This window comes from Podarcis gaigeae, assembly GCF_964106915.1.
Source record: "Podarcis gaigeae genome assembly, chromosome: W".
Lineage (NCBI taxonomy): Eukaryota > Metazoa > Chordata > Lepidosauria > Squamata > Lacertidae > Podarcis > Podarcis gaigeae.
Genome location: NC_139695.1, coordinates 17,696,613 through 17,719,963, shown reverse-complemented (window position 1 = coordinate 17,719,963; position 23,351 = coordinate 17,696,613). Strand labels below are relative to the sequence as shown.

The following is a 23,351-nucleotide window of genomic DNA, read 5'->3' as shown; positions in this document are numbered from 1 at the left end:
TCCATTTGCTGCAGTCTTGTCTCAATATTTTTTTTCACTGTTTTATGTCCTTTTTTATTTCTGCAAACATTTTCAAAATTTCACTTTTATTCTCACTTTCTTGTTTCGACGCTCTCCTCTCTAGTGGTGTCCCTCCATCTCCTACCTTCTTTTTTTCTGCCATTACTTAATTGTAGTTTTATAACTAATTGTAAATTTGTAATTGAAATTACTTAATTGTAATTCCCCCTTTCACCACTAGATATCACCACAGCAGTTTTCTTGCCTCTTAAATAGCTAATCCACAATTTCAATGAGTGAGCCCCAAAACCACCCAGTTGAAGGTTAAAATATAGATATAAATTGTTGCCTTCTGCCTCTTGTTTGGCCTATCCTTAGAAGTCAGCAGTATTAATAATTAATAATAAAAAGGAGGGGGGGAACAAAAAAAACCAAAAAAAAAAACCCCTTGTCCACCAACAATGGAAAATATAGAACCAAATATAAAACAAAACACTTCTTCAGCTGCTTGTCAGCCTAATTCCACACGCAGACCAATAATCCACCAGTCAAAAGAGGAGGAAAATAAAGAAGATGCCAATCCAAAAATTATCCAGAAAGCAGAAGGGAAGACAGTGTATTTATCAAAAGGAGGATAGGAAATTTTCTCTAGACGCCAGTCCTCTAGCTCTAACAATCCACACAAAGAAGAAAAGGAGGGGTTGATTTATTGTTTTACTCTCCACTCCACGCTTCTCTAAATTAGCGGCAATAAAAAGTAATAAAGTAATAAATAAATAAATATCCAAGTTACTTCCAATTTGGTCCCAGTAGCGTCTCCAAGCTTCTGTGGTTTGGACCATTTAAAGTTAGAAAGAAAGGCTGCATTTTAAAGTTTTAATTTCTGCTACGCAGTTACTAAAAGTGAAAGTAAAAGTTTTCAGGTGGTTCTCCTCCTGCCAAAGCAGAGATTCCAGACAGATCAATAATATCCACAAACAGAGGCTTTCACCTCTTTTAAGTTTATTATATATAATCCTCTTTTCCAGCAAATGTGTTTACTTTAAAGCAATAAATTCCACAGTAGGGAACATCAGGCCTTTTCTGTTCCGTAGGAATGTCCTGCATCCCAATGCAATTCCCAGACGGGGCTGACCTCCTTTTTACCACCCCGCTGCATCCGAATTGTTTTAAATTTAAAAGCCTTTTGTCTCTCACCAATTCAAATGCAGATTTCTTTTCCTTTGGAGTCAATCACTGTGCTGGGCGAGCTTGAGGCTGTGCTTCTCGGGAGTGGAATATGGTGACCCACGCCAGCGTCTCAATCTCAGCAACTCTCTCACTCCTAAAAGGAGTGTTTTGGCTGGCGGAGAGTGTCTTCGGCTCGCTGGGAATCTGCCCTCAGAATTTGCCCTCTGAGGTTTTGGGGGGCTTGCAGCGCCTATGCAAATGCCCCCTTTCCCCCCTGAAAAGCTGGATTCTCTCCTGAGGGTTAAATCCCGCTTGCTTTCAGCTTCGTGATCAACCGGAATTTCCACAGCCATTATAAGTTGCCCACAGCACCATTACAGTTTTTGAGTTGCTAAAACCCTCAGACATCATTTCCATGACTGGAAAAACATAGCACATGCTTAGCTGATTTTAATACCTCAATAAAAGGGATGGTCTCATGCCCTGCAGTTCACTAATTCTGATTTTAATAACCTTAATGCAGAACTCACCCAAAAATCTTTGAACAGTTGTGACTCAGTGTTTTCCTCTCCTGGTTCGCCAGCTCTGTCAGCCAATGCCAATCCCTCATGCCATAACTCTCTTTACTGATGGCAGTCCAACATGAGGGGCTGCAAACTTTCTGAGAATGCAAGCTGGTGTGTAAAGCACATCCCTCTTCGGCTCTCGGCCTTTCTAGCTTTTTCCAGCTGTTATGTCTGCGCTGATAGTAGATAGCCATTTTTGTATATCAGCTTATTGAACAATTGCCTATGCCTTTGATAACCCATCAAATTGATAAGAATTTGTTGGCTTTGTTTCTCTCTCTGCAGTAGCTAATTTCTCAAGCGTTCATTTCCTTTCTTCGGCGTCAAATCTGCCTGAGCTCTTAGCAGCACGAAATGCCCGAGCAGATGCTGCCTTGCGAGAGCTAACTGTAACTTCCTCATACTTTGACCCAGTGGACGTTAAATGTTTTTTTTCATCAATCTGCAAAGGTTCTAGCAAAACAGTTCAAACTGCTCTTTGCATAGGCTTTAATTCGCACCTGTCCTCACTGTTCCAAAATGCCTCTCCTCTCATGCAGTTATGGCATATGGATGTGATGTCTGTAACACATGTTAAGCCCTAATTCTGCAGTTCAAGTCACCATAGATACCTTCTCTAGTTTGATCTGGGCTACCGCCAGCGATCTGAAACTGCAGCAATGGTGAATTCAACAGGTCAAACCTGTCAATCACTCCCTGAAGGCACCTTTTGGAAAAACAATTAGGAAATGGGGAAGTGCAGGACCCTAAGCAATTTCAGTATAAATTAAACACTTTGTTGTTTTCAATTAACCATCTTGTTTCTAATTCAGAACAACTTGCACCAGCAGACAGGCATTTCTGCAAAGCCAAGGACCTTGACCTTAACAACCTATTTTGTCAACAGCTACCAGATCTGGAGTGGTGTGGCCCTGATCACCTGGGGGCAGGGCTATGCTATTATCTTTTACCCCTACAGGTCCATTGTGAGTTCCAATTTGGTGTGTGCGGTCAGCAGTCCAATCCGCTGTCCAGCATGGCCTGGCATCAGGACCTGACCAATCCAATTCCAAACTTCCAGCTAACCCTACAGGAGATGCTGGAAAAACACCACCTGAGGGAGACATGGCGCTGCCAAGTGCAGACCAGGAAAGAACCACGTCTAGTCACTCGGGGTGACACCAAAGCCCTTGTTGCCACTGGACAACATCAGCTCTCTCGAGCCTGAACAACCAGAGGCATTAGGCTCATTATTAGCTGCCATATATTTGGCCAGCTTACTGCCAACTCCGTGCTGTTTCTTTTCATGTTATGCCTGCTTTTGCCAATTAAGGCTTTGACGAACTGTGGAGCTGGCTCACTAGCTGGCTTCCTGATCTTCCATGGCTTAAACAAGTTTTTGCTTACACCATTTTGATCATAATCTGCCTGATCTCAGAATGTTGCTTCATACAATGTGTTTCCTCATTTTTCAACTTTGCAAGGTTTGCCTTGTCCCCCACATCATGACCCTCTCTGCTCCAGCTTTGCAAACCACGCTTTGGGCCTCACATTTTGGCCCTTACCAATTCGGACTCAAAATACGCCATCTCTTAATATTTAGGGAAAGGGGAAATGTGGGAGTGACGCTCCACCTGTGCTGAGGCACACCTCGCACCCAGCATGCCACAGTGTGCCAAGGAGCCTTGCAGCCACTCTCCCTGAACTCTAGCCTCTTGGCCAGAAGACAGGGGTTTTCCCCAGACCATTTGTCCTCTCACAGATTTGGTTACTAGACATAACGCTTGGCTGGACCATGAGCGGGGGCACAGATGTAATCAAGTATCGGGGAAAACATTTTAGGGAAACACCTGCTAACACGTGTATATGATAATGCTGGGAATGTGCTTAGATGGAAATACGTCATGTTCAGAGTGGTTTCACTACTGTTTCCAATTGTTGACTTCTGTTAATAAAAGGAGCCTCTGCACAGCTAGTTGGCAGCCTGCTTGGAGCACGTTGCCAGTGTTGGGTTGAAATAACGACAGACGAGTAGCGAGTGTCATATGGGAGGCATCTCTCGAGCATGTCTCGGGGAGTCCCTTTTATTGAATATTACAGCATTGCCACATATGTGCTTATTGCTGATTGGTTAACACAAGTACAAAGCAAAGGTTGCATATAGGCATTAATCACCAATAGATTAAAGGCTGGGAAAGGGAGCACAAAACTAGACAGGCATGAAAACCTCCTAATTGAATTATAACTAATGATTGATATAGTAAGACTTAAACAATTACGTTCCGATAGACGTGGTCAACTATGCATTAAGAACAGGTCAGAGTATAATGTTTTCCTGAACTCAATGTGAACTGAACATTCTAAGGTGATGAAAGAATGTCTTAGTATTAGAACAATTTGTGCAACATCATGTGCAGAAACAAAGCTTAGAAGCAAGACTTCCCATCATGCCACAGTCATGTGCAGAAGCAAGGCTTCCCTTCATACCAGCTTGCTCCTGCACCGCTCACCTGCATTCAACCTCCCAGCGCCTCTGTTATTCCTACAGAGTTGTCCAATTGTATAGAGGGCAAACCATTTCCCAAAATATCAGTCAGGTCAACATATTCCTCCAGCATGATATTGAAAAAGTGTGGAGGGTGGGTGGGAGGGAAAGTTGGACTCCCCAGAGTTGGAATTAATAGATGGCAGAAAAAGCCAGTGTCTTGTCAATACATAATTCCATTTAAAAACTGTTAAATCATGAGTCCCAGCTCTTGGGAGCAGGAAAGAGGGGACAGGGGGCGATTCACTGATAAATGTATTTATGCACTGGCTCAATGGGAAAACTTTAGAAATTCATAGGAAATCACTCATTGTATCAATCTTCTCAGTTCCAATGGCATTTAGGACCCCGGAAGTGAGGTATAAGGGGAGGGGTGAGTGAGCCCACCATAATTCCTGAGATGTACAGTCACATCTGCAGGGCCTTTCCAAGGAGTCATGACCAGTGATATCCTGCCCTAAGAGTGTCAGACAGATAACCACCTCAATCACAATGCCTATCCACCCCATAGTGTGATGAAGCCAGACAAGACAAAGGGGTGTATTTGATTTGACTCAGGGACCAAGGAGCTGCAAATACTTTCCTTTGTACTGGGATGGGAGTAAGTGTGAAAGACTATATTTGTGTGACAGGGGTATGCCTGGATCTCATGTTCTATCTGAGACCACACTACTTCTGTGACATATCTATGATGTCTGGATTATGTATCCTGAGATGTATTATGGAAAACTTTAAAATACGGATGTAACCATTGATCGGGGCTTCTGGCTGCTTTGTCTTTGTGGCAGTGGGAACTCTTGTTGCAACAAGAAAGATCAGGCCTACTGGCTGCTATTTTGTTTCTATCATCTGGCTAAAGTCTCATAGCTGTCCCGTTTTTAAAGGGAAATTACCTTATTCCGAATAGGATTGCTTGCAAGGTTGGAGGGTATGGAGTTCTCCATCCCCTGAGCCATCTGAAGGCAATCCTGTACAGGGAAGTTTTTTTAAAAAAAGTTTAATGTTTTATTATGTTTTTATATATGAGACTTCCGGCATGGTGCGCTCAATGGCGGGTCAAGGGAAAGTGCTCTGCATAAGTGGAGCACACCCAATCATGGTGAACGGGAACTGGGGAAGAGCGAGAGCGACGCTGACTCCCCCCCCCCAAAAAAAAAATGTTTGGGAGGAGGTCTCAACCCAAAAGGCACCGAGCAGCGCGAGAAGGGGTTTCCTGTCGTTCCTGCACAATAAAAGTGAAAGAAGACGGGAGAATCCCGGCACAAAAAGGGGGGCATTCCCAACTGTGAGATGCCTTAGGACCCCAGCGAGAAACCATCAGGTTTCTCTGAAATTAAAACTGGAATTTCAACCCATACTCCTAATAATCTACAATATTACCAACAGAAGAAGAAGAATGGTGAACTTTACTCATGTCAAAACAGAAGCACGAGGGAGAGAAAAAGGAGGCCCACCTCTGAGTGGCTTTTAAAGTTGTGTTTGGAAAGCTTTGCGAAAAATAGCACCAATAAGTGGCAAAAGCATATCAAATAGCCTAGATATTGGTGAGGACAATACAAAATTTTAACCCACAAGGGGACAGTCGGAATAGACAGAGCACGGAGTATAAAGAGAAAGAAATCAAGAGGAAAGCGGAAGGCAGAAAGACAAATATGTGAAGTTTAATGGCGGTGAAGGCTTTCCAAGGTTTGCAAATGCAAAAAGAGGTACATGGGGCTCTGCAGAGGCATCGGCAAGTGGCGGAGGGAGACTGGGAGGACTTGGGAGTCGGGAGAAACAGGACGACGAGGGATCGCATCGGGAATCTGGGGGAGTAAGGCAAAAGGAGACAAGAGTGATTAAAATTGGGCTAGAAATTGAGTAAGAGCAGGAGAGTGTAGAGGGGACAAGGAAGTAAGGCAGAAAACAACAGGGGAGAAAGAGGAAACTAAGATGGAGGGGAACAAAAGCTGAATCATCTTCTTTGTGTAAGAGAAACTGGAATTACAAAAACGGAACAACAACCGAAAAGATCCTTGATAGACTCAAAGAAAGACTAACCCCCGTCTCATCAACGAAAGGTATAAGAACATTGCACCACTTGGTGGAGGAAAAAGAAGTTGCACTTTTAATATTTTTTCCTCTTTCCTTTTTTAACTGTTAAGTTCTACTATTCTCTGTCAAACATACCCATCTTGCATAAGTAAAATATTTCATAAATCAATTTTCAATGTTGCTTATAGCTAGCAGTGATAGATTATAGCTAGCAGTGAAAGGTGAAAGGGGGGAATATATTGGTTAGATTGATAGAAAAGGGGGAAAGTAAATTAAAATAAGGAGATAGAGTGGAACTATGAAATGAGGTAATAGAAACTATAACACCCACCAGGAATTCCTTGGATTACAACTCCCAATTTAAAAGATTAAATTGATAGAATTATAGAATTATTTTAAACAAGCCTGACTACGTTTGTACATAATAAAGAAATTAAAATGAATACCAAGAAAATACAATCTACAATAACCACCACTTCAGGTTTACAAGGAAGGCAACAGTCGACAGCTGAAATAGACCCAAATGCTGACCTGAAATAATTAATTGTTGGAATGCACATGACCATAAATTATAAACTGGACTCAATGGACATTAAGATAGAACAAAATTCAAAACTCATCACCATCAACCTTTACTATGGTCCAGAGACCCAACAAATCGTTACAAAGCAATACACAATTCATACAGCCTACCTCCAGGTTAAACAAGCATTTTGTTCAGAATATAGGGATCATTGGTTCTTGCAACCACTGATAAAAAGTTTGCCACTGCTAATGTTCTAGCGTTTGTCCGGTCTTCCAATAGGAACCTGACATAGTGAGCCTCTGATTTTCCTGGGAAAGGTACCAGCAAGGGTAATATCAGTTCAGCCCTGGCTTGCTCATATTTTGCACAGTGCAACAAAATATGTTTTATGGAATCTATGTCTTGAGCACACGAGCAAAGTCTGTCCTGGTAGGGAGCTCCTCTCAACCTGCCATCCAACACTGCAGAAGGAAAGACGTTCAGTCTGGCTTTGTTGAAATCCTTCGATAATTTGGTACTGTCATGTTTTTAATGTAAGATGTTAACTTAAAGACATGCCCATAGTGTACTCCTACTGCCAGCGGACTACAGACTGTGTGTGATTGAGATCGCAAGTCACTGTGTGCATTATCCCATAATCTTTGCTTTAACATCTTTTGGTCGCATTCATAACCCAGGTAATACAGTTGGGGGGGGGGTGACAGACCAATAGAGGTGGCTTTTTTAGCCATGGTTTTCTGCCATTTGCTGACAAATTCCTCATTGGTCAGGTGTTGGTACAAACCCTTCCCTAGATCAAACGCTGAAAGAATAGACAAAACAATGTGGGGGCCAAAATGCATCCCTGTCTCACCCCCCTAGTCATCTTGATGCTGTTTGATAACTGTCCCTGTCGACCACATCGGACCTGCAGTTTGGTTCCATTATACAGGGCTTTTATAAGAAAGAGGATTCGTTTGTCCTGCAAAATCAGATTTAATTTGGACCATAGCTGGGATCTGGGGATGGAGTCAAACGCTGATTTCAGATCCATGAAGGCCATGAAGAGTTTACCCTGTAGAGGCCTGGTATACTTCTCGGCTAGGAAGGACAGCATTAGACAGTGGTCTGATGTTGAATGGTTCTCACAAAAGGCTGCCTGGGCTTCAGATAGTATATTATGTTTATTTAGAAAAGTTGTCAGTTTGCTACTGAGGAATCGGGCATACAGCTTCCCAATTATTGAAAGCAGGCTAATTGGCCTATAATTGGAGGGTACATTTGGGTGACCTCTCTTAAAGATTGGGACTACTATAGCATGTTTCCAGCTATATGGTACTTTACCTGAGTTATTTACTACCGTAAAAAGTGCTGCCAGAAGTGGAGCCCACCAGTGCTGGTTTGATGTAATCAATTCCGCTGGGATAAAGTCTTTCCCCGGAGCCTTTCCGCTCTTCAGATTCCCAATTAATGTATGGACTTCCTCCACAGTAACCAGCCTCCAATGAGGGAGCAGTGACAATTCTGCCCTGTCATCATCATGGAAGCTGGAAAGGAGGTTTGGATTTTCCATAAATATATTTCTGAAGTGGTTCTCCTAAACCTGAGCTGGAATGGCACAGCTGGGGGCTGAAGAATTATTTTTCATTGAGTCGGAGACAAGTTGCCAAAAGAGTTTAGTTTCATTGTTTAGTGAGGCATTCAATAGCAGGAATTTTGTTCGGACTGCCTTTATACTCTTTATACTCTTTTTTGATTTTGAAATAAGATGGAGGTAAGTAATTTAGTCCAGCGTTTCTATAGGCCAAATAAGCGTTCCTTAAGGCTTCCTTCTTTGTGTGGCACTCTTGGTCAAACCAACAGCGCCCTTTAGCAGTGCGTGGCTTGCCGGCTGAGTTTATGTTGACAGAGACCACATCCTGCAAGGACTCAATGAGATTCTGGTAAGCCGTCAGGGAGGAATCTATTAATAAATTGTTTATTATAATTGATCTTAACTTAATTGCAGTTTGTGAATGCAATCTATTCTCAACTGCAATTGCTATCTCAGGTGTCCATTTTTTTCTACGCAATGCTGGATCATTTGCTTTATCTTTTTCCTCATGTTCTATGTAAGAGCGCTGAATTGAATTTTGGCCAGTAGTGGAGACGATTAGAGGTAGGTGGTCACTTTCAGTCCTATTATCGATGTTGAATTTTTTAATTGATTTGAAGGCCTCCCTGTTAGTGAGACAGTAGTCTACTATGCTGGCTCCATTTGTATTTTTGAATGTGTACTCGCCTTCTCTGTCCCCGGGGAGCGCCCCATTAGCAATGATAAGGTCAAGATTTATTTGCGTGGCAAGTCCCCTCCCCCATGTAAAATGAAGACACAGGACACATTATTTAAGGTTAATGGGCATAAAAAGGCCACAACTTTATTGATTACAGGAATAGGAAGGTATTGGCCTTAGGCATTGGCTCCTATCGACTACCCGGCATGGAGACCGGGAAGGGTCATCCACAAGCCGTGGGGGTCCTGTTGAAGTATGCCAACTAGGATCCCATGGGTGTCACCACTCGGGGGCGTGCCGGAGGCCCTTACCTCCCTAGGTTTCGGACAGGGCAACGCCCCCCGGAGTCCTCTACCGAACTACCCTTTTCATTGGGGGAAGGTGATGGTGCTTCCTTCCCCCCTTCATTTGCATAACAATTACCCCTGCCAATGCTTAACCGCCAATACCAAGGAAGTTGTGACGTTTGCTACGAGGTAGGCGAAAAAACCAAAAGGCTGGAAGTGTGCCAAGTTGGAAAAATTCCTACCAGGCCCCTTGCGGCGACCAACCAAAGTCCATAGCAAGGTCACAGCTAGCTAAGCCTAAAGGGTGGGTGGGATGGGAAAACCGGTCAGCTGGAATGGGGCAAAGAGGGTGGTCCCTGGTCGTGCCTGGCCTTAAATGGGCCAGGCCACGCCTCCCTAGCCCGCCAATTGGCGGGCAGGGTTGCAGGCACGCCTGGGGATTCCCTTGTTTTCGCGGGGGCAAAAAGGCCAGCCCCCGCGTGTGTGGGAGGTGGTAGCTCGCAACCCCCTCTCCTCTCCAGTTCGGAAATGGCTTTGCGTGGCAAGTCCCCTCTACCGGACTACCCTTTTCATTGGGGAAAGGTGATGGCGCTTCCTTCCCCCCTTCATTTGCATAACAATTACCCCTGCCAATGCCTAACTGCCAATCGAGCAAAGCTCACCGCCAATACCTTCAAACCTGTAACCAATTCCTAATCCCTGCTATGATGTCCCCCAACCAAATATCGTTTCCAGCATCTGACAGATGCACGCCATCCCGCCTGTAGAGGGCCTCGTTGCTGTACTGGATGCCTGGGTGGCCTATGACGCACCCGCCCAGAGCCGCCACTCTACGTGCCACAGCCCGCTCCAAGACCTTTCTTGCTTTATTTATTCCAACCGGGCTCACACTATCCCTCCATATCCTCCTCTCAAGCAACGAGGACCGCAATATAGTAATGTTTGGATAAGCCGCCAACAGATCAGCAAAATCATCAAAAATGTTCCATCTCAAGTCAATAGCTTTGCGGTACGCTAGGTCGTTTTCCCCTAGCTGGATGACCAAGGCATCAGGTGGGCCCTCAGCGGCGGCTCTCACCATCACAGCTGGCTTGAATTCGCTCCAGCGCATCCCCCTTCGCGCTAACCATGCCAGTTCAACATTTTCAGGTAAGTTCAAGTTTTGCCCCAACCCGGTCCTCATGGCTCGATTCTTGGCCCAATGCACAATGCTGTGGCCCACCAACCAAATGCGCACCCTCGTGTATTCTGAAAAGCAAATAGACAGAAAAACCAAGGTCAGGAGCTCAACCGCTAGTCATAGATTCTTTCTCACATAAGCTTTGTACGCATTAGATTTCCACCGCCCCAAGTCCTTTATCCTCTTGGCCGAGAGCCTGAGGTGTACTGCGGTGGTAGCTGCCCCAATTCGAAAGGAGTGAGCCACAAATTCCGCCGCGGGCAGCCCGCATGCTGCCAAAGCCATGCGCATCACCCGTGTAAACTGGTGTCTGGTCAAGAGTGATCCATCCGCGTGAATTAAGAAAGGGCCAAGGCTATTGGGTCTTAAGTAGAGGAAACGCCTCGCATCCCTAACCGGGCAGGGTCCACTATCCTGAGCGGCTGGTAACCGAAGGAGGGCCCCCCTACCCTGTTGGTCCGTCTTAGAGCTCCGTACTTGAACGATTAGGTCAGTCCTAGATAGGGTCAGGTCACTTAAGAGGATGCCCCTCTGGCAGTGGGCAACCCCTCCCTCACAGACTACCTCCCCTATGCGAAGGGCACCAAAGAAGGCTATGGAATAAGCGGCAGAGAAAAGGCGAGCTTCATATTTTGACCAGCATATTGGTCGTAATTTTTTGTGTATCTGGGTCAGAATATTGAAAGTTAAAGGCCTCCTCTTGTCAGTGCTGGGAGGCTGGAGCCGGTACCAACCCTCTAAGGTCTTACACACTATAAATTCAGCGCACGGGTCGGTGGCAAAAAAGGCTTTACAGAAATATGAGATTCCTGCGGACTGAATATTAAGAGTCTTTGGTGCCCGGCCCAGCTCCTTCAGGTGGGCTAAGTAGCGGAGGACCTCCCTCGTTGAGGGAATGGAATTCTGCCTCGTGCTGGGTACTCTGTTGCGGAACTTTAGGAAGTCAGCCCACACTTTCTTGTATGATCTCATTGTGGAAGGGGCAACTGCACCGAATACTCCCTTCATCACTTCTTGCTCCCAAGACTCCAGAGATGCTCCGGAAAAGGCATCGATGATTGTTCCGCATCCGGTGCTAAAGAGCGGAAGCGCTCCATCTGAAAACGAGACAGAGCATCCGCTATGTCATTATTAATGCCAGGTACAAATTTGGCTGAAAAATATATATTCTGCTCAAGACACAGGAGGACGAGGAACCGTAACAAGTTTCCCACCCTGGTGGAACGTGCGGACTGTCTAGAAAGAACAGCCACTACCGCCTGGTTATCTGTGTTGAAACAAACCCTATGATTGTGGAACTGCTCTGCCCAAAGATGTACTGCTACTACAATGGGGGAAAATTCCAAAAATGTAAGGTCCCGAGTAATGGGCTTGCCCTGCCAGTCTACCGGCCACTTTTGGGCACACCACTGGCCCCTGAAATAAACTCCAAAACCCAAGGAACCTGCCGCATCTGATTGGACTTGGAAGTCGGCATTGAGTGCCATGGAATCTTGCCATAAGGATATACCGTTTTACCTGTCGAGGAATTGTAGCCAGATTCCCAGATCTGCCTTAACTTCTTTGGAGAGGCGCACCCTATGCTGTGGTGCCCTGAGACCTGCCGACAATCTGGCAAGGCGGTCACAAAAGGGCCGACCTAGCGCTACTACCCTACAAGCAAAATTGAGGTGACCTAGCAGGGATTGAATTTGCCTTAGGGTAACTTTCTTTAGGGGCAATAGCTGCTGTATCAGTGCCTTAAGGGCGAACAGTTTTTTCTCGGGTAACCTAGACGTTTGGGCCACGGTGTCTAACTCAATGCCCAGATAGACCATGGAAGTGGCTGGACCCTCCATTTTCTCGGCGGCCAGTGGCACCCCCAGCTCCCCGGCCAGGGCCGTGAAAGCCTCCAAAAGGGCGAAGCATCGTTGCCTATTATCTGCCACTAAAATAAAGTCGTCCAGGTAACGCGGCACGCTCACTGACCCTGTCCTGAAGCGTAGGGCCCAATCGAGAAATGTACTGAACGACTCAAAGGCTGAGCAAGCCACAGAGCAGCCCATGGGCATTGCTTTGTCAATGAAATACGCTCCCTCAAATCTAAAGCCCAACCAACGGAAGTCAGCTGGATGGACGGGAAGAAGGCGGAACACCCACTCGACCCGCTACCCTACCTGCCCTGATTTCTTTCTCTATCTTTTTTCTGACTATCTTGGGCCTTTCCCTAACTGATTTTTGATTTTGTGGGTCCCCGGTGTTAGGGGGGAAAGCCACGGGGATTCTGAACCCCATGGAGAACCCCTCCCAAAGGTATTGTGCAGCTTTTCGATCGGGATATTGGTCTAGAAGGGTTTTGAGGGGCTGAAGATGGATAGGGGAGATGGCAAGACCAAGATACCTATTACTGACAGTTACCGGGACCCTGATGAGAGGATCCGGGGGCACCTCTGGCATTGTTGTTGAATTACCCCCTGCCCCCTGAAAGGGCTGCTGCTTATTCTTAAAGCACACCGAGGCAGGGTGGTTTCCCTGGCACCACTTGCATTCGTGAAGATACTTACAGGAGGGTCGCGAACACACACCCCTGTTGAACTCCCAGCACTGGCGGCGCCGTTTCACCTTCGTCTTACCCAACTTGGCAGATTCCTGGTTCTTCTTTTCGATGTAAGGATTAACATCCTCGCCCCAGTAATTAGGATCCCTTAGGTCCCATCGGGTGGAGGGCAGGAGAGAAGCATTTCTACGGAAATTCTCATCATATGTTAAAGCAGCATTTTCCCCTGCCAGCGTGTGAGCCCGCCTCACATGAGCCAAATAAGCAACCAGATCCATGGAGCCCCTAGGATAAGCCGCGCAAACAACTCCCATGAAAACCTGGTACCCATCCAACCAATTCTCAAAGGTGCGTTCCGCCCTAGGCGTCCTATACCTCCGCTTACCGAAAGAGCGCCTCTTTTCCCCTTTCCCCATGAGTTTAGTAGGAGGGAGAAGGGTAAACATGTCCACATAGTCACCGTTGAGGATCTTATTCCTCTTCTTCTGGGACAAATGGTTCCCCAATATAAAATCGGTGGACTGATTGGTGGAAACCTTTACATCTTCGACCAACGCCCCATCCTTCCATTCCAGTGTTCCATTGAAGGTCTTACGATGGAAATTGGCCCTCCTTTCGTTCGCCCAAAGTGGGATCCCATGATTCTCTTCCCCAAAACCCCAGTAACCATCCATAGGCCCCTCGCTATCCGATTCGGATGAAGACGTACCTGAGTCATCCTCGGTCTCTGACTGCTTGCTCCTTTTCTTCTTTGCCGACGTGTGCTTCTTCTTGGATTTCCTCTTACCACCTTGCGCCTCACTGCTGGCCGGGTTCACGCTGGCCGCTGGCTGAGCCATTTGGGGTTCCATCTGTTCTTCCTCCGAACTGGAACCCGCACTGTCCTCAGTAGAGCTGTGCTGAGGCTGCTGTTCCTGAAAAGCACTAGGAATACCTACACCCTGTGAAATAGAATTGTTGCTGGCCCCTTTAGCAGGCGCCTTCCCCTTGCTGGGACCCTTTGCAGGTGCCTTACCTTTACCAGCGCCTTGGATGGCTTTCTTAGAAATAGCTGACTGGGCGCGGGTATTAGGGCGACCCACCGTTGCGGTTTCGGATTGGGCACTGACCACTGCAACGGCTGCAGTGCCCTGCTGCCCCTGATTATTAGGAGGAGTATCAGGTATTACCTCCTGTGATGGTTCCGGGGCTGGGAGTGCCAGAGCCCTTGGCCTACACTGCCTATAAAATGTTTCGAAAGTCATTAAAAATTGAGCAAAGGCTTGAGGATCACAGGGCATGGACGGTAATTGGGCGCCCCCATTACCTGTGGAAGATGCCAGCTGATTACCCGAGGAGGATGCCTGCTGGTTACCGCCAGAAGCCATTCCACACTATGAAATACACCAAGGAAACCTCCAAATTATTTGCAAACTACTAGCTCAGTATTGCCCACACTGGTGGGAATGCGTACTCGCTAGCACCTGCTCAGAATCAACAACACCGCTTAAGAGTTGCACCTAGTTCAGTATTATCTACACTGGCTTGGCTCTACCCTGAATCTAGAGAAGCTAGTTCAGTATAATCTACGCTGACTTTCAGCGCAGAACCACAAGGCTACTTCGGCATTTCCTATTCTAACCACCAGCCGCTAGAGGCTCTGGCTATATACGGTGGAAAAATTAGGCAAATTTCCTTTATTTAATTTTTTATTTATTTTAGTTTAGTTTAGTTTTTGCTTGTTTTATTTTATTTTACTTTATTTTTTCTTTACCTATTTTTAATAGAACCTTAAATAAAGCATATATATATATATATATATATATATATATATATATGCTTTATTTATTTAATTATTTTTTTATTTTTTGTGTAATATTAAGCTTCTGCTCAAGCAGGCAGCTCCTGTAGAGGCAGTCCTCTTTGCCAGAACCAACCTCAGTGTAAGCAAGTCCTTTAGTTGCCTTTATGAGTTAAGGCTTTAAAAAAAACAGAGCTGAAATAACATATAAGCCACAGTGTTTGCCAGTTGCACAAATCAATCAATTGCACCAATCAACTTTGCAAGCAGTCAGCAAACAGCACTTTAAAACCAGCACTCAGCACCTCCAAGGACCTTCAATTGCCTCTGAGTTTAGGGTTTTAAAAACAGAGCAGAAATAACATATAAGCCACAGTGTTTGCCAATTGCACCAATCAATCAATTGCACCAATCAATCAATTGCACCAATCAACTTTGCAAGCAGTCAGCAAACAGCACTTTAAAACCAGCACTCAGCACCTCCAAGGACCTTCAATTGCCTCTATGAGTTTAGGCTTTTAAAAGCAGAGCTGAAATGACATAAAAGCCACAGCATTGCTAATTGCACCAATTAATTTCAAAAGCAGTCAGCAGTAAGCACTTTGAACCCGTACTCAGCCTTTCCAAAGACTCCTTTATTATAATATTTTAAAAAGCATTTCCCCCAGTAAACCGCACTTTAAAAGCCTGTCATTCAGCCACTTGCTACAGTAATAGATTCTACCCTGTAATGCTGCAGACCCGGGAGCCAGCTATGGGATCGCAACAATGTAGCAGCCCAAGCACGGAGCAGCTAGCTTGTGCTGGCAATTTATAAGAAGAGTCGGAGCTGCTGCTAAGAAGGAAGGGTAAAACAAAGTTGTGAATACTAGGAGGAGGCAGCTTTATTTAAAGAGACTGACCCAGCGGAGGGTGAATGCCTCTCCTAAGATGGCGGCTGCCTTTTTTGACCACGTGGTTGAGTTAAAATGGCGCCGGATAGCAGCGGTAACCAAGGCAACTGGAAAACAATTTTCTTAGAAAGCACGGCTAGAGCGACCCTGCGATCACTGCCTCCCACCTTTCCTTTAAAACTAACCCCGTTTTAAAGCTGCCCCCCTTTTACTCTTGCAAGGAAAATTTAGAATAAACGACACAAAGTTAAAACCCGGAGAACCCTGAGAAGGTTGAAGCGCGAAATGAGCTGCCTACACTTTAAAGCCAGGTCCCCTTTTACAAGCTGCCTCCCCTTTCACTCATGCAAGGAAAATTCTGAATAAACGACACACGCAATGTTAAAAGACCCCAGTCACCAACCTCACACGGGGGCTGCAGCCACCAGCGTTACAGAAGCCACTGTATATTCCGCGAGTAAAATAGAGCTGCTTTGAATTGAGGGCTTAAAAAACCAGGAGATTGATCTTTGCCGGGCTGAAAGAAAGCTGCTCCTGGGGGAACAGCTGATCAGCGGACTTCGGTCTCTCCGCGAGGCTGAGGAAAGCCACTCTGAAGGAACAGCTGATTGGCGGATTGCTTCGCGCGCAGAGAAGGGCTGTGGAACAAAGGACACGCAGAAAGAAACCTCTGTTCTTGCTGCCTAAAGTCTGCTCTTCGAACTCGCTGCAGAAAGAGTAAACCTGAAAAGGAGAGGAAAAAGAAGCCAAGCAAAAACCAAGAAAACAAGCTACAGAATCTAAAATACCAAGCACGTAAAAAACCGGTCAGCTGGAACGGGGCAAAGAGGGCGGTCCCCGGTCGTGCCTGGCCTTAAATGGGCCAGGCCACGCCTCCCTAGCCCGCCAATTGGCAGGAAGGGTTGCAGGCACGCCCGGGGATTCCCTTGTTCTCGCGGGGGCAAAAAGGCCAGCCCCCGCATGTGTGGGAGGGGGTAGCCCGCAACCCCCTCTCCTCTCCAGTTCAGAAATGGCTTTGTATAAAAAAGCCTCTCATGACCGCTTTACTAGCATCCCATACAGTTTGGATTTTTATTTCTTTATTTAAATTCAATTTAAAATATTCTTCTAATTGTTTTTGTGTTGTCTACTAATTCTTTGTCATCCAATAAATCATTATTAAGTCTCCATCTCAAGGTTGATCATTCTTCCTTTTGCATTTCCATAACCACTGGGTTATGATCTGACATAATCCTTTGCTCTATCTCAACTTTCTTGACTGAATTCCAATTCTTTAGTAATCCAAACTGCATGACTTCTCGTACTGCTCTAATGGCCATGAGAATAATAAGTGAACTGTTTCTCCATTAAATGCCTTACTCTCCAAATGTCTACCAAGTTCAAAGTTTTAGTCATATCAAAGAAAGTTTTGGGAAGTTTCCCTTCTTTTGTCTCTTTTTTCTTTTCTTTTTTTAAATATTTATTTATACAACAAGAAAAAAAGGTTAATGCTTAAAATTGCTGCTGAAGAGAAAATGAATGTTTCTCATCACGATGTAAACACAGCGTTCCTGTATGGTGAACTAACTGAGAATATTATGAGGCGGCTGAAAGAGATAGTTCCTGAAGCTCAATGGGAAGAAGTGGACATAGAGTGGATTCACAGAGTCACTTACAGGAGAAGGGGCCTGACACCTAGAGATACAGTCATGAGATTTGCAAGTTGTTATAAGAAAGAATTTTTTTATGAGATCTCTGACTAGCTGATGTACAAATCAGTACCAATTCAAGTGTTCAATGACTTATGCCCAGAAACTATAAGGTGGAGAAGGAGCGTGAAACCCTGCACTGCAATATTGAAAAATGCCAGAATTGCTTATAACTGGGGCTACACAGTAACTCGGAATCCCCCCCCCCCAATTTTTTTATTGGTTTTCCAATTTATAACAAACTAAAAACATCAAAAACAAACAAACAAACATTTATCCTTGCTATAATGTTTCCACTTTAGTTAACATTGTTGAATGACTTCCTCGATTCCCCCTAGCTGAGTTTCCATATACTCCATTGTAGCAATTTTCCAAAACTATTTTCACATAAAATTTACTTAGTCAATTTACATCTTTCTTTCTTTTCATTTTAACATTAACATAGTATTTTACAACATCACAAATTTAAATCCTAGACCTATCTGGTACTCACAAGTGATTCTATTTATATTATCTTAACATATTTAGCTAAATAGTCTTTTTTTGTTGTTGTTGTTGTTTTAAAAAACTTTATTATTATTTATTTATACAACAAGAAAAAAACACACACAAAAACCCACAAATACCAAATTACACACAAATTACAAAAATAACCATAGACACATAATTTTCTTGGCAAACGATAAAACATCTATTGGTCTTAACACTAAAGACCCAACTTCCTGTCTATTCCATATTTCAAATTCATATTACTTATTGCCAATACACATTTTTTTCATAATTAAACTTATTCTCAATAAATCTAATTTCTTCTATCTACCTAGCAACTATTACTGAAGTTCCTTGAATGCTGCAACAGAATTTAAACTACTATATTTAGTTTTCAGATATTCTTTGAGAGCTTCCGGTTGAGAGCGACTCCATTGCAAGCGGGGATTTCTTCCTCGTGGAGAATCCCAGGTTTTTCGGAGGAATTAGGGGTGTCGCAGGGCACAGTGACCCCCCGAAGTAGTGTCTGGAGGGTGTTCAGACATTCAGGTTCCCGCGGAGAGCCGAAACGCAGACCACCCGGCCGCCAGGTAACTCCAGAAAGGAGCGAAGAGAGCGGGGGGGGGGGGAGCGGGCTGAAGGGAAGCCATAGCTAACTCCGGAAAACGAAGCCCCGAGCTTGCAGGGGGAGCACTTAACTCTCAATTACAAGGAATTCGGACCTAAAATATTTGCAAAAGATCAACCTGAAGTAAAGGGAAGGCACCGGATGAAAAGTAAGGAACTACGAGACCAACTATTATCCGCAATCAGCTTCTACGCATTTGAAAAGCAGAGCTGTCAAAAGTGAAAGTGAGTTTGCCACTCGCGGCTATTGAGATGTGCTGATGATTTTTAACTCCCTAGATATGAGAAATACAATCCTGAGAATGAGTTACCAAAATAAACTGATAATCAATGGAAAGCCAATTGACATATTTAAAGAAATCCCCACTAGATTTTTACGAAAAAGGGACGGATATAAACAATTGGTGAGCTTGCTGAAGAGAAATGGGATACAACATAGATGGGAACTCCCTGAGGGAATTTCCTTCTTTTACGCGGACAAAAGATTCAGACTAACTGATATTCAAGAGGTGAAGAAGTTTTCAAGAAGATATGAGAAGGAGCTAGGAAAGTTGGAGGGAAATCGAGTTGACCACAGACCTGTTGGAATGGAATACGATTTAGAAGTAGAGAGAAAAAGGAAAGAAACAAAGAAGAGGAGGAAGATAAGGATGAAGGGGAACAGAGGAAATAGAAGACGAGGAAGAAGAAGTAGAAGAAGAGATCTTAGAGGACAAAACCACCTGAATCTAAATAAAAGTCTGAATTTGAGTGTTTTTTAAAAAATATGAATTTGGAACACCCATGTCTTCAAATGTAAATTGGATGATACTCCTTTGGAGTGAGTTTCCTATTACAAATTGGGCAAAAGTTAGCATGCCTAAGAAAATTGCTGAGGCACTGACTACAGAAGATGTGGCCACATGTTGTTGACACTATAAGCCGTCCGCTTTGCACAATCTCTGCATAGCTGTCTATGCAAATTCCACAACTCAAAGTGCCTGAGGATCTTGCAAATTCCCTCCTTCCCACTTCTCTGGGGAGCTTTCTAGTGGCAAGAGCACCACTCTCTGTGTGTCTGCTATCATCACCACCACCACCACCACTAAATATGAGGCTGTCAGACAACGGTTGATGTCAGAACTCTCTATTGGGCTGCTGCCCACTCTCTCCAACAATCACAACAGAATCATTTTGTGTAAGATCAAAAACTATAGATTCTGAAGTTTCACAAGTGAGGTCAACTACTTCCACATCAATACTTCTATCATTAAGGCTGTGCGGCTGTACTTGTGCAGCTGCAGCAACTATTTTCCTTTGATTACAGGTTTGCACAGAGCGAGTCTTGCATCCACAATAGTTTCTCTGAATCTCCTGCTGCTCAGTTCCTTTGCTACCACCGAAAGGAGTAGTTTGTTCCATAAAACTCTGCCCTGCACCAGGAGGGGAGCCAGCAAGGGCAGTTTGTAATAAAGGTAAGGCCAGGGAGGAAGTAGATGGCAGGGGGGAGGAGGCGGAGGTGGGGATACAGGGTTCAGAAGCAGTTCCCACCATCATCTTGTCCAGAGTATTATGAGGTCTTGAGGAGGTGTTCTGACTGCCCCTCTTGCTTTTGCTGTGCTTGGTTGCATTAAATTCTGTACTTGTTGAACTCATGATGCACAGGGATGGGAGAGGCACAGACTGCAGAGTACTAGCTTTTCCCCTTATCTCCGTGTGCTGCTCACTGCTTAGTCGCCAAGCAATTCTGTAGTGTGATAATGATGATCATGAATGCTCTCTCTAAAGCAACTTTATGCAACTGGTGACACTTTGGAGCACTGTGACTTTTTTGGAGTTGTCTCTTTTATACCAGGTACTCCAAAGCTGGGAGCAAGTTCAACACCTTGAGGAGTTAGGGCAGGCTTCCTCAACCTCACCCCTCCAGATGTTTTTGGCCTACAACTCCCATGATCCCTAGCTAGCAGGACCAGTGGTCAGGGATGACCCAGTAGTGCTGGGAATGAGTTGGCTGGCGAAGCATGACCCGGTGATAGCTTGGGGCCAACGATCACTCACCTTTGCTTCTTCGCACTGTATCCAATATTGTTTGGGAGGCGGGTGGAGCAGGCAAGTGGATGCTAAGAGGGAGGAAGTAGAACGGGAAGGGGGCACAGGGACGGAATTGGGCATCCCCCCCCCAGTACGCGGCCTACAGTGATGTTTTTAGTGAAAAGGAAGCTGACAAATTGCCCCCCCCCCGACCTTACGATGCAAGATAGATCCAATTGATTTTGAAGTACCATATGCTTTTTCATTGGGACACGGGTGGTGCTGTGGGTTAAACCAGTGAGCCTAGGGCTTGCCGATCGGAAGGTCAGCGGTTCGAATCCCCGCGACGAGGTGAGCTCCTGTTGATCGGTCCCTGCTCCTGCCAACCTAGCAGTTCGAAAGCACGCAGTGCAAGTAGATAAATAGGTACCGTTCCAGCGGGAGGTAAGCTGCGTTTCCGTGCGCTGCTCTGGTTCACCAGAAGCAGCTTACTCATGCTGGCCACATGGCCCAGAAGCTGTACGCCGGCTCCCTCGGCCAGTAAAGCGAGATGAGTGCCGCAACGCCAGAGTCGTCTGTGACTAGACCTAGCTGTCAGGGGTCCCTTTACCTTTATGCTTTTTCGTTAACCCCCCTTTCGTCTGATGCGTTTCCTGTAAAAGTATTATATCTGCTTTATCTTTATTCAGTAATGTTTTTTTAAAAATGATTTTCATTAAATTTTCCATTCTACAAATATCACCATATCAAACATTTTCACAAATTTCAACTTTTGGACTTCCGTCAGCTTCTCTGCCAATCATCCATATTTAAATTTTTATTACACATTCCCTAAATTTAATATTGCCTTTTGATATACCCTTCCTGTCTTATTCTCTTTTTTACAATACTCCTCAAACTTTCACAGAGCTTCTTTAAACCCCACTAGTGTTGTTTGTTCATCACATATATTTTTCAGATATTCTGTAAATTTTCCCCAGTCCTCGATGAACTTGTGATCTCGTTGATATCTAATCTTCCCAGTTAGCTTGTCCAATTCTGCATAGTCCATAAGTTTCCTTCTCCATTCTTCAAGGGTCGGTAGTTCCTCCTGTTTCCATTTTTGGGCCATTAATATTCTCGCCGCTGTTACTGCATATTGGAAAAGTTTGCAGTCCCTTCTGTTTATGTCACTTCCTGTTATTCCTAAAAGAAAGGCTTCTGGTTTCTTTACAAATGTATATTTCAACATCTTCTTCAACTCATTATATATCATCTCCCAGAAACCCTTCACTTTCTTACATTCCCACCACATATGGTAAAATGTTCACAATCAATTTTGCTCTCTGCTCTGTATAAATTGCCCTTATTCCATTATAAAAGTCATTTCCCACCTCCATATACTCTAAATTTTTTAACATAAATTCCCATGATATGTTATCAAAGGCCTTTTCAGCGTCCACAAACATTAAAATAGCTTGTTTCTCGTTCCTAACAGTCAGGTACTCCAAAATATTGATTATATTTCTAACATTATCTTTCAGCTGTCTGCCTGGGAGAAAACCTGCTTGATCTTCATGAATAATTTCTTGTAAAACCTTTTTCATTCTTTTTGCTAATATTCCTGTAAAGATTTTATAATCTGTATTCAACAATGAAATCAGCCTATAATTCTTAACTTGTGTTAAATCAGAATCTTGCTTTGGGATAAGTGTTATAAAGGCTTCTTTCCAAGTTTCCGGTATATCTCTTTCCTTCAAAATATTATTCATAACTTATTTCAGTGGTACCGTCAGGGTGTGCCTCAATTCTTTGTAGTAACTTGACGTGAATCCATCTGGTCCCGGGGCCTTTCCTTTTTTAAAATTCTTTTATAACCTCTTTTATTTCCTCATTCTCAATTGGGGCATTCAGTCTGTCTTTCTTTTCTGTCGGGATCTTTTGCACCTTTTTCTTTTAGTTACCTTTCTATTTTCCTCATGTTCTTCTTTTCTTTGTTACTATACAAATGTCTATAAAAGTCCAGGAATCCTTTTCTGATGCCTTTCGGATTTTCTATCTCTTCTCCATCCACAATAATTTTACTGATTGTATTTTGTTCCTTTCTTTTCTTAATTTGCCGCGCAAGCCATTTACCTGACTTGTTAGCAAATTCAAAATTTCTTTGTCTTAGCTTTTTAATATTCCATTCCACGTCTTTGTTTGTTATCATTGCAAAATGTGTTTGCAAAACCTTGATATTTTGTTTTATTTTTGAATTGTTTGGTTTTTTAATCAATTTTTGTTCATTGTCCATTATTTGTTTTAAGATTTCTTTCTTTCCTTTCTCTCTATACTTATTTTTGATTGCATTCTGTTGCATGAAGAAACCTCTCATTACCGCCTTACTTGCATCCCAAACTGTGCTCATCTTTGTACCTTTATTGCAATTATCCACAAAATATTCCATTAGCTTCTTTTGTGCATCTTGTATTATTTTTTGATCATCTAAGAGGTAGTCATTAATTCTCCATCTAAAAGTTCTTTCTTCATAACCTTTAATCTCCAATTTTATTGGGCTATGATCTGAGATTACTCTTGGTTGAATTTCAATTTGTAGAATTCTTGGAGTTAGTTCGTTGGAGACCCAAATTTGATCTATTCCTGACATTGACTGATTTGGTTCTGAATAGAATGTAAACTGTTTCTCTAATGGATGTCTAAGTCTCCAAATGTCAATTAAGTTACAATTCTTCGTCATCGTCTTAGGTAATTTGCCTTCTTTGCTGACTTCTTTATCTCTTAATCTGTCCATCTCCGTTGAAACTACC

The 23,351-nt window shown here is 44.0% G+C and overlaps 1 protein-coding gene and 1 pseudogene across 2 annotated transcripts; both read right to left on the bottom strand.

Annotated features, from left to right (window-relative positions):
- Positions 1-10,032: 10,032 nt before the first annotated feature.
- Positions 10,033-11,547, bottom strand: LOC310836104 (uncharacterized protein; the record flags this gene model as incomplete). The annotated part of the gene is made up of 2 exons (XM_083721013.1): positions 10,033-10,607; positions 10,989-11,547. The coding sequence occupies 2 exons, from the start codon at positions 11,545-11,547 to the stop codon at positions 10,033-10,035; spliced, it is 1,134 nt and encodes a 377-aa protein (XP_083577139.1).
- A 7,794-nt stretch (positions 11,548-19,341) lies between these two features.
- LOC310835927 (E3 ubiquitin-protein ligase RNF4 pseudogene) lies at positions 19,342-20,187 on the bottom strand (annotated as a pseudogene). Its single transcript has one exon. The product of its transcript is annotated as an E3 ubiquitin-protein ligase RNF4 pseudogene (transcript).
- Between the last annotated feature and the right edge of the window lie 3,164 nt (positions 20,188-23,351).